The sequence below is a fragment of the Clytia hemisphaerica genome, unplaced genomic scaffold (assembly GCF_902728285.1).
Source record: "Clytia hemisphaerica strain Z4C2 unplaced genomic scaffold, Clytia hemisphaerica genome assembly, whole genome shotgun sequence".
NCBI lineage: Eukaryota > Metazoa > Cnidaria > Hydrozoa > Leptothecata > Clytiidae > Clytia > Clytia hemisphaerica.
In genome coordinates, this window is record NW_027103289.1 from 1 (window position 1) to 15,915 (window position 15,915).

General features: G+C 33.7%; 2 protein-coding genes across 2 annotated transcripts; both read right to left on the minus strand.

The window, feature by feature from the left end:
* Positions 1–837: 837 nt before the first annotated feature.
* On the minus strand, positions 838–3,952 carry LOC136810034 (uncharacterized). The gene is made up of 8 exons (XM_067066606.1): positions 3,920–3,952; positions 3,490–3,519; positions 2,937–3,019; positions 2,637–2,789; positions 2,472–2,544; positions 2,248–2,302; positions 1,394–1,566; positions 838–1,068 (listed from the first exon to the last, which is right to left on the minus strand). The coding sequence occupies exons 1-8, from the start codon at positions 3,950–3,952 to the stop codon at positions 838–840; spliced, it is 831 nt and encodes a 276-aa protein (XP_066922707.1).
* Positions 3,953–3,966: 14 nt separating this feature from the next.
* Positions 3,967–15,366, minus strand: LOC136809102 (uncharacterized). The gene is made up of 22 exons (XM_067065677.1): positions 15,166–15,366; positions 14,280–14,462; positions 13,182–13,227; positions 12,506–12,667; positions 12,253–12,418; positions 11,942–12,101; positions 11,040–11,141; positions 10,865–10,926; positions 10,513–10,564; positions 10,234–10,391; positions 7,880–7,990; positions 7,351–7,537; positions 6,982–7,049; positions 6,637–6,798; positions 6,257–6,346; positions 6,099–6,156; positions 5,783–5,814; positions 5,599–5,668; positions 5,256–5,492; positions 4,827–4,913; positions 4,335–4,443; positions 3,967–4,058 (listed from the first exon to the last, which is right to left on the minus strand). Exons 1-22 carry the CDS (start codon positions 15,217–15,219, stop codon positions 3,967–3,969), a joined length of 2,448 nt encoding a protein of 815 aa, XP_066921778.1. The 5' UTR covers positions 15,220–15,366.
* Between the last annotated feature and the right edge of the window lie 549 nt (positions 15,367–15,915).

Sequence of the window (15,915 nt, forward strand, 5' to 3'; positions counted from 1 at the left end):
ACCAGATCAACGTTGGGAAAGTACGTGTTTTGGATTTGTGTGATTTCTTCGAACTTGTTGTGAACGACAAGCCAGGGCATTACGTGTGGCACGAACATTTTCCTGCTCAACGAAGAGATTAAAAAGAAATTTCAATACGTGCTCTTACTAGACTAGACACTCACTAGACACTAGACACTAGTTTACTTCTAGCTGAACCTTACTTTTTGATAATTTTGGATGACGCTGAGTCTAGTTAAGTACATAACAACGCCATCCAGTCGATTAAAAAGCCTTAAGTGGACCACGGGCTAGACAGACACGTAGAACAAAAACATCTTGAAGAAGCATATTTGATGGAAACTTCTAAGGGTGTTTCCTTCTGTCTAGATTGAAGTAAAATGGAGTTACCTTAAAAATTCGTTCATATTGAAACCAAGGCATTTGACCGGGAAATGTTCGATGGAATTTCCTTGTTTGATAAAGGTGTGCAAAATAAAACCAAGACGCTCTTCAATGTACAGTGAATAGTCATTGTAGCCGAGAGATGAAGAAACCAATTTGATGATCTATTGAATAAAGAGAATTCTGATTTTGAATGTTTTCTACGGGAATAAAAGGAGCTTATTTTAGACAGTGTCTTCAAGCTGAGTCAGATAAATTAAAGCTACCTTTTTACGCAACGATATCCTGCAGACAAGTGAAAGATCGAAAGTTGTTTCGAGATGTGACCTCACATTCTATTGCTTTTTTTTATTTAATGTATTTTCATTTTTGCAAAACCTTTTTCTAATCTCGTCGCACTTGTTTTTACCACATCAGCAGCATTAGGCCTTTCAATCAAAACAAAACCTTTAACTACGAGGGTATGTTCGATGATCCATACTTGACAACCACCAGAGTGCATTTAGTAAAAGCAAAAATCGAAAAATCTGTCACCTTTAAAATAGCATTGTGTTGGATGGAGCCATTCCTTGCAGACTCGATCAGAGTCAAGAGAGATTGTTTCTCCAGTATGGGGCAGAAAATTATAATGTTTTTCACCACGAACAGTTGGATGGATATTTGATTCTTCTCTTTCTCCATTTCCTGGTAAAAAAAAAACAAAGCAAACATCAATCATGTACCAGCCGTTTATGAAGGCAATACCGTAAAGTATTGATCGGCGTCAAAATAATGCATTGTCTTCATCAAACGTCATTTCCATAACCCCCGTTACAAATACATACTACTAATAGTACTTTGGATCGAACATAAAATTGACGTACTTGCATTAATTCTTTGTCTATCAATCAAGTACTAAAGATAATTAGTACACCGTTTTCAAGTTTATGGATCGGTATAGGTATAAAAAATAGTGTACAACTTTATAGGTTCGGATTTATAAAGGTTTGACTCATTTCAAACTGTATACCATGTCATGTTTGGTCATTTCTTTGAGGAGATTCTGTAACTTTTTGACTTGTTCCGCTTTGAGTTTAGTGAGCAGTTTGTGCATGTTTTGACAAATGTAATGTTGAACCAAATAACTTGGATCAGTCATTAACAAGGTGAGAATGATATCGAACGCACAAACCAAATGTTTCCCTGAAATGGAAGAAAAGATTTGAATTACAAATGTTCCATTGTGAAAGTACTGAATGATGCAAGATATGATGATATTAGCCCTCTCTATCCGAACGGGCTCTTCCAGAAAATGTTGGAGGATATATTGTCCGGGGGGTAGCGAAAAATCATCAAAATTTGCCTTGTCCGGGGGGTAAAAATGCTCCGGGGGCTAAAAGTCATTTTGTCCGGGGGGGCAAATCACTGAAAATTGCTATATCCTCCACCCCCCCCCCATATATTAAATTTTTATGATTATATGAGCCCTCTCTATCCGGGAACAAGTTCAACTATTTACCAAGTAGGAATTCCTTCTTTTTCAAGAAGAAGCGCTTAGTGCATTCCAGGCTCCGTTGGTTCTGTGCATGCAAGACACAGATACCATGATCCTTAATGACACTCGAGGTAAACAGGAGAGCTTATAGTTTGTCGCAAGTAGGATAAATGGCAACACACGCCACAATGTCCGGCATATCGCAACCACACTCTTGTATCAGAGTTATGGTAACCTACTCCCCTCACAAGGGTATGGGTTTACCCGGAGGAAGGTACATGGTTCACTTTAGTATCATAATGGGAAAGGAACACACATCTTTTTCATGAAAGGCAAGGATCACGAATTCGCTACGCCTTTTTGGCGAAAGATAGGAGAAAGGTAAATACCGTTTTCTTCACCCAACTCAAATTCAATCTTCCACGTCTCTTCTTCTGTTGTGCTCTAAAAGTATTCAAAACAATAGTCAAATCCTAAATGCTCATTAAAACCCTGATAGAATCTGCTAAAATAACATATAGATTATCATTCATATTGAGTAGGTGATACAACATTGTTAAAAGCTTTAATGTATACAACAGGAGGTTTTCCTTTTTGTTGATAGATATAGTACCTTTGGTATGACGAATAAAGTTTGCACTATCTTCGAGCGAACGCGTGGCGAATACTTTGTCGACCCAACTGACCTGAAAAAAAAATGTATTTCGTCGTGCAATAAGGCAGTCAATTATTCAAATAAATAAAGTGATTACAATATGGACTTGAGGCCTTGACTTACAGAAAGATTTCAATCATTTTGATGAGCGTTAATCGAGCTTCTTCCATCGTAGCATCGTTGGGAATTGTGCCAGACATTCTGATGTAAAGTTGAATGCCTTCCAATAACTTTTCACAGACCACCTGGTCGTTGTGGAATGTTTGCAGGTATCTCCTGGATCGAAAAAGGATCGTAATTTTAGAGAGAACGTTATGCAAGTCAAGTTCAATGCGGATTTCATAGTTGAAATGGTTTTTTTCTTTCACTGTCTCTAATTATAAATAATAAAAGGATTGGCATGATACTCAAAGGATAACCAACCTTGTAACATTGACCAAAATGAGCAATTCTTTGGATGGTAGTACATTTTGGTTTGATGACAAGCATTTGTTCAATTGAAGCAACTGATAAAAAAGAAAGAAGAAATTGAATGAAATCTTAAGGGCTACATACACTACACAAACATATTGTCAGGCAATATATTGTCAGCTCATTTGCAATATTCCAACAATAAAGGGGGGTTGTTTACAGAAAGAAAATTCCTTTTTATAATAGAGTACCAGTTGTTTACTTCGTACATTACGGTCCGCAAACCATATTGTCGAATATTGTTCGTCAATATATTGTGTAGTCTAAGTAGCCCTTTACACAGAACACTTAAAGACATTTCAACGAGTTGTGTGTTAATACAGATCCTTGTTATATAAGTATTCCAGCGCTTTCGGGATATTATTTTTCTACATTTAGGATGTCTTGGTTGAGTTTATTCTTGAGACTTTCCCAGATAGAAAAATTCACGGGATTAAACAGGATTGACATCTATTAACTGCAAAAGGAAAATAAAATAACTTGCTGAGAGATGAAAAGCACATACCATTTTAAGCCCTTTACAATTGTCTTGAGCCTGTGAAAAAGAAATTGACATTGGTATAATGTAATTTTATGAAATGTTCACTCTGCCTTGATGATAAATTAGCAATTGCCACATTCGACCAACCCAAGAAACTGTTAAATTCAAGGAATGAACTGATTTTGAAATGTCGGCATGTAAATAAGTTCAACCTCCAACTCCACGACACCAAAGACTGAAATGACGTCAATTATTTTGACGAAGAATTGACAGTGCACAGTATATTTTTGTAAACTTGAAACAAATCTTTAGTATATAATTTTTGACTCTTAGATTTAAAATTGTATAATTTTATTATAAACTTTTAGTGTGCAATAAAGCTAGGTTATCTAACGGTTCTCCATGTGACTATATATTAGAAAATGTGGATATTATAATCACAGTCAAATTTTACCTGTTCCAAGTCAGTTAAAAAAAGTTCTTTCATTTTTCAATTTCTCCTCATTGACAATGGTGAAGACAAACTTTGCAAACGATCGAACATGCGACCATTTGAAGTTCTTCACCCACGTTCGCAGATGTCAATGGATTGTCTGGAAAGAAGGATGTTCTTTTTAGTTTTTAATGGAATATAAACTTTTAAAATATTGATAATAAGAAGAATATCGTTTTTTTTACACTTCATTGTTATATATAAATTGCCAGTAACTTCAAGTAAATGAAACGAAGCCAAACGTAAATCTCGTGATCCAAGCCACGATAAACTTCCAATATGAATATCACTGGGTCGATAAACTCAAACTTATTTAGAACTTCAAGCAACCTATATTTCCCATCGGGTAAGAAGTGTTGACCTAATCTGTTAATACCTTGATTACTGTTATTCGTGTCATCACTGTTGGGAGAATCATCAAATTCCATCATCATGTCGTCTGTAGACGAAGAGGCGCCAGAACTCCATTTTCCACTCACACTGTCCTGAAATGAGTTCAAAGAAATAATTGGGCTTATCGAGAAATAGTCCGTGTCCCCCCCCCCCCCTTGTTGAGGATATCGGATATCCAGGGGGTTCAATACTATCTGGATATCCAGGGGCCTTATAAGGACCTTAAAAGAGGGAGATGATATCCAGGGAGGTACAGGACTAAAAGTACCTGGATATCCAGGGGGCTGTGGAACTCGAAAAAAGAATATCCTCAACAGGTCGGGTACGAAAAATTTATGGAAAAGCCCATTTAGTTGTCAGCAGACCCTTTAGAAAACTTCTTTTCTTGTTACATTAATACTTCAAATTCAAGATTTTAAGTAAACTACAAATTTCAAACTTTAAAGTTTTCCTAGCTACAAACTAGCTTTTTTACCTTTTTGCTGAGAATGGAATAGAGAACATCTTCCACAAGATTCCAGCCCAACGCAAAGAAAATGGAACATACACTTGCATCTTCTAACTGAAAATAATATAAACATGTATTTATTGACTACTTTAACGGAATAATAAAAGTTACACGTACTGGTTGTCGAAATACACATTGTTAGCGCTTCTTTGATGCCAGTTAACATTTTAAAAGTAATTGCCTAACATTTTCAGAGTTTTTCTCAAAAAAATTTCACGGATTAGACCTTTCCAAATTTCTATGGGGACTTAATTTCGCGGATGACACCCAAATCCGCAAAATCCGCAAAATTTCATCCAAATCATTCATACATTAAAGTATCTCAAGCCAGAAGGAAAAACGTCCATAGTTGATATATTAGACCATCAAATGATCACGAAAAAAAGAAATACTTACAAATGTATCAAAGAGAGAGAGTCCTTCAACCAGAGCTTTTCTTTCTTCTTCTGATTGTTGCTTCAGAAGCTTCGGGAGCATCACCGATAAATGTTCCGAACACTTCCTTATAAACTTGCTCAAATGTTTATTAGCATCGGTATCTATGATATGTTTCTTCAGCAGAACCATAACTTTCAAGCATAAACATAAAGAGGTTGTGTGGATTTCCAGGTTATCCTTTTCTTCAACTGTGTCCTAGAATTTGATAAAGAAAAGAGACCGTCACGAGGTGAAGAGATGGATATAGGACACAGATGGTAATGCATTTTCACGTGGGAAAGACAACAAAGAAAATCCTTACCATAACTTTCCAAAACCTTGTAAACAATTCGATAAGGAAACCACAGCCTGCCTCAATCATATTTTGTCGCCTGTCATGAAAAGAAAGAAATACTGCATTCGCTTTTTATGACAAGGATAACAAATTTCACATGGTTCATTCTCATTTCATACATCAAAAATAATGCTACTTTAAGAAAACTTACTTGATAGGTTTTTCCATATTTACTGGTGCTGGCTGTAACCGAAAATGAAAAAAAAAATTACAAATAATAAAGAGCCATTTTTTTAAACAAAAGATTTACTTTTACAAATACATCTATCCGTAGACACATGTTTCGTCCTTCCCAGGACTCTTCATCAGTTCAATGGTAAGCGAGTATAGACTGCCCCAGAGTGCTCAAAACATCAAGTTTTGAGCTTCGCATAATCGCTTGTTGTGAACGGAGAAGAAGAGCTTGCTCATCAACAATATATATAGAGTCTATGTTTACAAACAATAAGTATATTAATTCGACTCACTTTTTGTACAATATCGTAGACTGATCCAGTACTTTCCTCATCTACCTTGCCACTTTTTCTGTGTTTAAAGATATTTAAATGAGTATGTAAATTTATTTCTTAATTATTTAAATGCATAGAGTAAAAATTTAAAATCATTAAATGAAGCTTAATGTTACCTGGGTACATTTACACTTTGACCAGAGAAAAGTGCTGGACTTTTACATGTCAACATTACAACCAAATGTGCAAGGGCTTCGATGTTTGAACTGAAAGTATGAAAAACATGAACAAGCAAAATGAGACAGTCTTCAAAATAGTCGTTGAACCATGTTGAAAAGGCTTTTAACAAAGGGTTTTTGATAAATTTAAATAAAATTATACATTTATTTGTCAAAACTAAGTAGGTGAAAATGACAGTTATGTAATTTTTTGAGTTGTTGACAAATAAATGTATGAATCTAATGAGCTCTACTGGCTTTCTGGTATAGAACACTCAGTACAACAGAGATTACATCCATCCTGCTAAGTGTAAATAAAGAGTATTATGACAAGTTACCTGGCCATGTTTTGATAGGGATTTGAGGGTGGGATGAGCCAGTTGTAAAGCATGTTTCTCTGTGGAAAGCCATTCAAGAGTGTTTTCTCCCTTTCTTCATTGTGCTCGTTGTCTGGAAAGTAATTTCTTGCCGCCATCTCCAAAAACAGAATCAACAATTCCCTAGAAAAATAAGAACACAATCTGGTTTTCATAATTCCTCTTATTTGAGAGAGGTCGATTTTAACATTTTATTTGGTCTTGAAGTAGTCCAAGAATAAGTCAATTGCATTACAAGATCATCTTGCAACAAATGTGCAAAAAGTTTGCTTGAAGAGTTCTTGTTACTGATAATTTATCTCATACCTTGAACAATGCCATTGATCAAGGGGATCATCTCTCTTGAAAACCTGATTTATCCTCAACACCTTGAACTGAAAAGAAATTATCATGGTTGGAATATTGCAAATGAAAAGAAGCAGGGGAAATTTAAAAATATATTGTGGGCATAATTATTTTAATAAGAATTATAGCCTAGACAACTATCAAAAAACTTTGAGACACTGTAGAGACATTGAGATATGGGGGAACAGGAAATTTTTTAGTTGGTGTTAGTTTTAGTTAGTAAACAGGAGTACCAAGTTTACATAGTTGGTTTTGACAGTGGACAAAATACATATAGTTTTAAGGGTCAAAATAAATTATTAAATAATAGAGACAAATAAGGCATTTTACTTGAATCAAGGTTCTGATGAAAGGGATAAATTTTTCTTGGTCAGCTATACTCTTCATGCTTTTGTGACAAACATAAAAAATCTTCAGTAATTCCAAATTACAATCATTCGATTCTCCTTTGGTTTGAACGCAACAGTGAGATGCAACAGCAATTGAATGTAACAAAACATTGTTTTTGTGTTCGACGCTGGAAAAGAATTCAGTGAGATTTTAAATTTTGTTTTTTTAATATAAGAACAAACTATATAAGAACATATGGCTTCAATGGCCAAAATGTTAAGAACAAGTTAAGAACATCTTAATAAGGCTTTTGCACTCTGAAATGGCCCATTTCCTAAGAAAATGGACAAAAATGCTCATAAAATGGTGAAAATAAAAGCACATTAAGAACATTTGTAGGCCTGAAACTCAAAGGGTTAAAAATACCCTAAGGCTTAAAAAGTTATGGATGTTCTCACAAAAAAACTTTTAAATACAATCAACGAAACATCGAATGGATGATGATACGAAACATAAAAACAACACTTACTCAATACCTGGTAGACTGGCATTGTTTGCAATCTTATTTAAAATATCTTTTGTTGTCGTATCATTGATGACAAATGATTGATCATCCATCAAGCTGGATATTACTTTCAATCTTAAACGTAATATTTAATAAGTCAAAAGACTTTATCAACAGCTTTTAAGTCCTTTCTTTATTAACAAGATCTTTAAAGGGGAAGTTAAGTGATTTTTAAGGTATATGTTTTTCCCCTGAAAACCAACATCATAGAATTCACGAAAATCTCAACTTCAATATCTAAACATCGATATATCTTTCATAAACACATACTCTTTTAGACGCAAAAACCGGTGTTTAAAAGACCCCCTTTTTGTTTAAAATTTCTTCTAATCTCTCTTTCGTGTGACGTCATTTGCTCCAGAAAGAATCTTTTTTAAACGACTTTGTAGTAGAAAAGAGCTGTATCATAACTGATCAAAACTTTTTTCAACCCCTGATTTTTTCAATATTTCATTACTTGATGTTTTATACGGTCTAACCATACTAGAATCCAAAAACCTTGTTTTTTTCAATAGAAATTCAATGGTAGCCACAATATCTAGGTATGTGAAAGAATCTTTGTGTTTTCAGTAAGGTCCAGTAAGCTTAGTAAGTTTTGAACTTACACGTTTTTTTTATATAAAGGAACCTTAACTTTGCTCTGAGCCTTGAGTTCCTTATTTTTATAGAAAATTTCAGCCTCAAAGTTCCTTTTGAGTTCCTTATTTACATAGCTAGTTCAAGTGAAAACTCTTACTTTTACTGTTCCTTAGAACTTGTTTTCTTATTCTTAGCCTGAGCAGTTCCTTAACAATTCCTTATTTTTTGGACTTCTTTCAGCCTCGAGTTCCTTATAAACGTGTTCCTTATAAAAAAAAAACGTGTATGTGAAGAGGCCGTAAGTAAAGTTATAGTTATGAAACACGAAAGACAAGAGATATAAAAATTGTATTTAGACCATTCCTCGCTCTTTAAAGAGAAATATGTTGTTAATGTTAAATAATTCCTATTTCATGACAAGTCAACGTTACTTAGTGAGTTAATGCTAACGTACGTTGTGCGCCCTATATCTAAAGTCTAGAACTTGTTTTTACCAGTAGGTTTTTCTAAAGGCTAGCTATCTCCAGTGGGAAATTGAAGTCTGAAAGCAACTGGGTTAAATAATATATATTTTTCTAAATTCTAGGAGAAGTAAAGAAAGGAGAATCTTCTAGGGAACTTTTGAATCTCGCACAGTAAAGTCAAAGTCAAAATAAGAGACTTTTAAATGGGATATGTTAATTCTTTTTTTTCTCGATGGAATGATTTTCAGCCACAAAATTCAAGTGGAATTAGCGATTTACCCAATCAGGATGAGGACTATTCGTGGACACATTTTCCTCTGGAGAGCCGAAGTTTTTTACGCATCTACAAATCTAGCATTTACAGTTGCTTCATCAAACTAAAATTATCACAGAAGGTCAAGGACTTACTAATCTTGTAGCTAGAAAGGATGAGAAAGTACTTTTTTTTTTTACTAGAACACCTAAAATTTGGCTGAGCCTGGATGTGCTTATTGTTTTAGCAATTTTCAGCCTAAAATGTTCTTAAATGCGTTCTTAATTTTCCAGACTCCTCTAAATCGACAATATCATGCAAAATAAAGAGCACATAAAATTGGTAAAATTTGGACAATATTTGACTCTCGATTTTAGAAAATCCATCCCTAAGTTCAGTTAAAACTGCTTGAAAAGAGGAAAAAATTGTAGTTTCTTGTCATTTCTTTCCAAACTGAGGCTGGGCATGTTCTTACGATGTTCTTAATTTTTCGACGAATTTCAGCCTCAATGTTCTTATAAACTAGGTTCTAATAAAAAAAAACGTGTATAGGATCGAAGAAACGTGAAGAAATCTTTTAAAAAACGATTAGATGTCTAGCAGAATCTCTTTACAAAACACTGTTTATCAGTACAGATTTTGTTTAAAAGAAACATTTCTGTTCATCTTTTGGAGCAAATTACGTCAGAACAGATGCTCGTGCCATTCCTCTTTAAAAAACGCGTTCTCTTTAAAAACTCACTTTTATTGCAAAAAAGAGGGAGCTATATCTCGTAGAAAAAAGTGTTTCGAACGAATAAAAAGTAACCTGAGGCACATGATATTCTCATATAATGATGATAGCAGCAAAAAACGGGTACCCTAGAAATTACTTAACTTCCCCTTTAAAGTCCTTCTTTAACAATGAATTGTTCTTGTTTTCTTTTAAAATAATGAAGAAAAGACATGCATCGACTTAAAAATAAAGCAAATATAAAGAAAAAAGACTGCTGGAAAAAATGATCAAAAAGGAGAATACATACATAAGACAAGACTGAGAAGGGCGAACCACAAAATCAATGCCCATCAGAAGTGCTGTCAACGGTTTTTCATCTGAAAGTCGTTGTCTTTTTCTCCGGTTTTCACCACTTTCAAATGTATTCTCAATGTTTGGGTTTACTTCTACATTGAGGAAGGTTAACTAAAAAACAGCAATACTGATAGATCAAAGTTAGAATATAAGACAGCAAAACACGTTACCTGATCCTGTCTGATCTACCAATAATATCAAAGTAAAAAAGATAAGAAAACAAAATGTTTACCTGACCCACCAACTGTGTCATCAAGGAAATCAACTTCTTTTGATAGGATTTTCTAAAAAAACAAAAGTAATTCTATTTAATTAAAATGACCAGTTGTGTTTTTTTTCCGATTTTCAGAGTGGCTAACCCAAAGAAAAAGTCTCTTTTACATAATTATCTCTCTTACACATTAAAACTTGCATTCATCAAAAATAGTACTCAACAAACTTAAAATTTATGCATGCGAATGAGTCCTGTACAAGCCCAAAAGTTATTTTTAATTGGCAACATATTTTTGACGTCCTATTTACTAATATTGGTAAGCAGAAACCATATGTCATAGAAAAGAACCTGAGATTACGTCGACACTTACTTTGATTTTGATATTTGTGCCATTTCTTTGTATAAAACTTCAAATAGTTCTTTCATATTGGCCTAAACGAAGAAAGATTTATTACTAAAAGTTGCATAGATAGTACCTAACCTAAATGATTATTTTCTTAGGAGGTATTTAGAAAATGATGAAAGTAAATGGTTTTAAAACATACTTTCCAAGCATCATGAAACCATGGGTAAAGATCCAAATCAGTCTCGGAAGAATTTATTGAGTGCGTTTTCAACTGGACATCAAAGAAGGTTAGAAGTTGATTCTACAATAAAAGTTGAAGAAAAAATAATCTATAGATAATGCTCATATATAAAAACAAGTCTTCAAAATATTATAATAGTTTCGATTGTTGAGACTTTTTAACCCTTCGAGCATCTTCCTATTTTTTTACTAGGGAAAGCATCTCAAGATTGACAAGTACTATGACTTTGAAATTTTGACCTATCTGGTTGGTATTTTACAGACCAGAATGTAAACTTGACCAAAATCCTGTATTGACTGATTGCCTCGTTTGATTTGACCGAATTTGTTTCTGAAGGCTGATTTGTCAAATAAAAGAGACTAGTAACAGAAAAAATTCGTTCACATGAGTATTCGGTACTTTTTGTCTGTAAAATACACGTTGACCACCTGCCAAAACTCTGGAACTAATGCCAGCGCTTTTGACTTGAAATCTTCACCAATGATAGATATTGACCATCTAAGACAGTGTGCAAAATTTCAATTTAGTCACGTGATCAGTTGGTATTTGAAAGACCAGTCTGTTTTTACCTAAAATGCTCACCTTCAGCACAACCCCCTCGTCCGATTTGTCTAAAATTTTGGCTACAAGCTTGTAACATTAATACCTAATACTTGTCACAATTTCAATAGCATTTTTCAATCATGAGATATGGTATCCTAGGGGCTGTTTAGGCAAAAAAGGGCAATTCTGGGCCGGTCTGTAAAATACACCATACCAAAAGGTGGCAAAAAATTGACCCTCTGTCCCAAAAATACATGTCATGTGGAGTTGCCTCACAAAATTTGAGCAAAAAATGTTAATAGGCCAGTTGATATTACCTTCAATGAAGCAGATTGGGATTTCCAAATATTGAGCAGAAAATGAAAGATATCATCACCAAGAGCACAAATTTCTGCTTGACATTCCAAAACAAAGGCTTTACAAAATAAATTCATACTTGATATCATTGTTTCCAAAAAGGAAACATTCTCTTTTGACCTAAAAGAAAAGAAAATATTAGGGATTGCTTTATAAGTGCACTTTCAACCAAATACTCATCATATTTGATCTGTAAAATAATTTTTTTATTGAGATTAACACAACTTAAAATTTTAAACCTGATTATTCTTGATTATTCCAGAAGTAATACCTCTTTGTAGAGAAAATGTCTTTGAAGAAGGTAGACAATTTTCCGGTGTCCACGTCTGGTACATTACATACAATCTCCATCAGTTTATGAAGTGCACTTGCGTAAACAAAAGCTGACTGGTGTGATTGATTCGCTTCCAACAACTGGCAAAATAGTTCCACAAAAACTAAAGTAAAATTTGAGTATTCTTTATTTATTAGTTAGTATTTGTGAAAGAATGAATCATAAATAAGTAGCTCTTAACAGTTCTTACATTTCCATCGCTTTGGTCCAAGCTCATTAGAATGTTTTCGTTTTGGCAGCAGCAGCTTGACCAAGATATTGGAATAGATTTCAAGGAAGGACCCTTTTTCCACTCGTTCAATAACATATCCAATATGGTTGAACACTGGTCCAGGTTTTAGGATAGTGTTATCTATAAAAGACAGATCAAATAACTAGGTCAAAGTGTGGATGTAAACCACACTGAAACGACCACCTTCCATCACGCATCACGCTCGCGAGAGAGCGCACGCACATTATTAACGCCTACATGTCTTCTCCAGTACATTTTAGATTACTAATTGAAAACAGATTACAATGTAGTCATTTTTCATGTCTCGATTATTCAATTTCGAATAAAAGACATCCAGGGAAAAAAAAGAGAAACACCTGGGTAATCTAGTTAACAAAACCGAAAGTAAATGGTAGACAAAGTAATGAGCCAAAGGCAAAACGAGATTAGCGTACCACTATGAAAGAAACCGCCTCCGGCGGTCGATAATAAAAAAACTCTCTATTTGTGTCACGCAAATTGTGCTTGTGCCTGATTGTGCTATTCACAATATCGAAAGAGAGGGTAGCTAGACAAGTTACTAGAAATTAAAATCAGAGGTTTACATTTCAGGTCTTTGATAGCATTTAAAAATTATGAAAAATAATATTCTTACTTCTTTCAGCGGTCCTTATTGCTGTCTTGTAAAGGTTAGCAATTTCCTAAAAAGATATATGTTGTAAAATACATATCAATATAAAACTATGTTAATGTTTTGAGCCTATTTATTCACAAATAAAACTCATTGCCAGACTATTGAGTTTTAAGACAAAAGAAATTCTGAAAATGAGAAAATTGGAAAATTGTCTCCTTAAGCAAATTTGTTGGTACTGTAATGATTACCTAAATCATCTTTTATAAAAAACCTCTCCAACCTGGACCTTCATCACTTAGCAACACTAGTGTCGCACCAAAATGTGTATCAAAGATATTTTTAATGCTACAAAAGCGCTTTATCATTTGCTTGACTCGCAAACAAATGAATATGCCTAAAAACTTCTAAAAACGAACTAGTGCTTAATGAAAGTAACTTTAAAAGAAAATTTTGATTTGACCCATGCCAGCCTCGAAAACTAATTTGAATAAAAACTGGTCCCTTGAGAGAATACAAGGATTTTTGTCTCTATAGACATTAACTCTCCAAAAAAAGAAAGATTCTTTGTTTCATCTTGGCATTCTAGTCATTTGAATGTTAACGTTGTATACAGTTCATCATTTAAAACTACTGAAATGCATCATATTTGACTTCCCATCCAGGAGACCTTTTGTTTTGACATTGTATTCAAAATGTAAAAATAGCAATTATCATTTTCTTTCCCAGGTTTTCCATTGTTTTTTTGAGTGCCAACAGATATAGCCAGTTTTCATAAGTTTTTTTCCGAAATAAGAATAACAAAAAAAACATTTATATTTTTCTCAGTTATGATAATTCTTTTTAAGCAGAAATACCACCAAAATTATATATCAGTTTTGCTTGGTCCATTGATTTTCTTTGTACTTGACGAAAGTAAGGCACCCTTTTTCAGTTTTTTCAAAATAGTATATATTTCTGCTGACGCAAGCAATTTTTCAAAATATTTTTCCATTTTTTATTTCCTTTTGCTTATTTACATCTTTTGTGAAAATTTGAAGCTGACAGCTTTAGTCAAAAAATGATATTCAATTCCTTTGTCTTTGCTGTATATATCCTCAGAGCATTGCAAAATAAATTTACCTTAGCCCTCTTTTCCAAAACTTCCGATGAACTAGCTTTTTCAATTTCCAATGTAACAAATTTTGCAATCCTTTGCACTACAACATCCCAAGTGATTTCCGACTTCTTTCTTCCAGATGACTTATCAAGGGCAATGACAATCTCATTATCCTTCAGCATCAATTCAAGTTTTGATGAAGCACTCTAAATATAAAACACTATCATCATTAGGGTCCAATTGATACTTTTTTAATTGAAGTATGGCGTATCAAAGACCTGAACGGCCAACAAACCGTATCGTGGCGAACCATCTACAACTCCAAAACCTTCACTCCAGAAACCAAACGTTGTAATTATTGTGTCTTGCCAAGAAATTCGAGATTGCAAACTACCCAGGAAAGAACTTACTGAATAAGAGATCAGAAATTATTGCCAAATGTAGACACAGACGAAAATTTCAGCTTGATATCTTTGAACCACCTGATGACATCATAACATTTTTTGAAGACAATATATTGTATTTTATTTTCTAACGTATCTCCTTTCACTGATGATTGGTGCCTGAGCACCATAAAACTCTGAGTTTAAAACATATATGTATATCTATAGATATTGTGTCAACTTATATGATGCTTAATAGGAACAAATAGGAGCAGATATTTCTGATTGAATTTGATTGATTTTGAAAAGGGCAATTTTTCAAGGGATTTTTTAAGTACTCTTACATTTTCTAGTACAGCTAGTATCAAGGCATTTACTCCAAAGAATGAGATATTTTTCTAAGCTCAGTCTAGACTTTGTTGGTATGAGGAGGTCCGGAATGTTCAAAGTTTTCACTACTCTCATTAAATTGCTTTAATATTATACCTAATATTATTAAATGATGCACATGAAAAAATTGACAAACCTTCCTTTCATTGTTTTTATCAGAGAGCAGCTGTGATAAAACTTCAATAAGCATTTTTGTTACCAGGATGAGTTTAGGAAGGAACCACTGTGTCTAAAAAAAGAATTCCCCTAGTTAACCCTTTGTGTTTCTTGAAGAAGGTAGTAGTAATAACTCTGCTTTTGTTGAACACTTTGTTTGCGTTCTTGTGTACACATACATTTGAAAATATTTATAATTTTTATTTAAAATTCACTCTACGGTAACTATGGGCAAGCACCTCTTTGCTAAGATGTTGGCTTGAAATAGAAAATGAAACCAATGAATTTATAATACTTAACAAAAACTAAAGGATTGATGCTTGATTAGTGAAATATTTCAATAATTTCATAGTTTCAATTTTCAGTAGGCGTTTTTCTAGCGTTTTCTAAATTAATTTGCACATATTAACTTGCGAGATTCTATTCACTTTTCCTAGACTAGACATAATACCTCTTTTTACTCATGGGATTAATAGTAATTTTACATCTTCATTATTTTTAAAATGAAAAACAACCAAAGAAACAAAACTTCAGAAAGCGAGGGAGGACTATTTTCCTCAATGCGCCTTCAGAGGTTTACCGTAAGAAAATTATGAACAGGGTAAACGAGACAAAACTCAAAAAAGCTGGTGTTTTTGATGCACTTCAGTGCAATCGAAATATCCCACATTGTGACACACTGTTGACTTGTATGAAGAACCTAACTGATTGAAAGTGCAAATTGTTATGA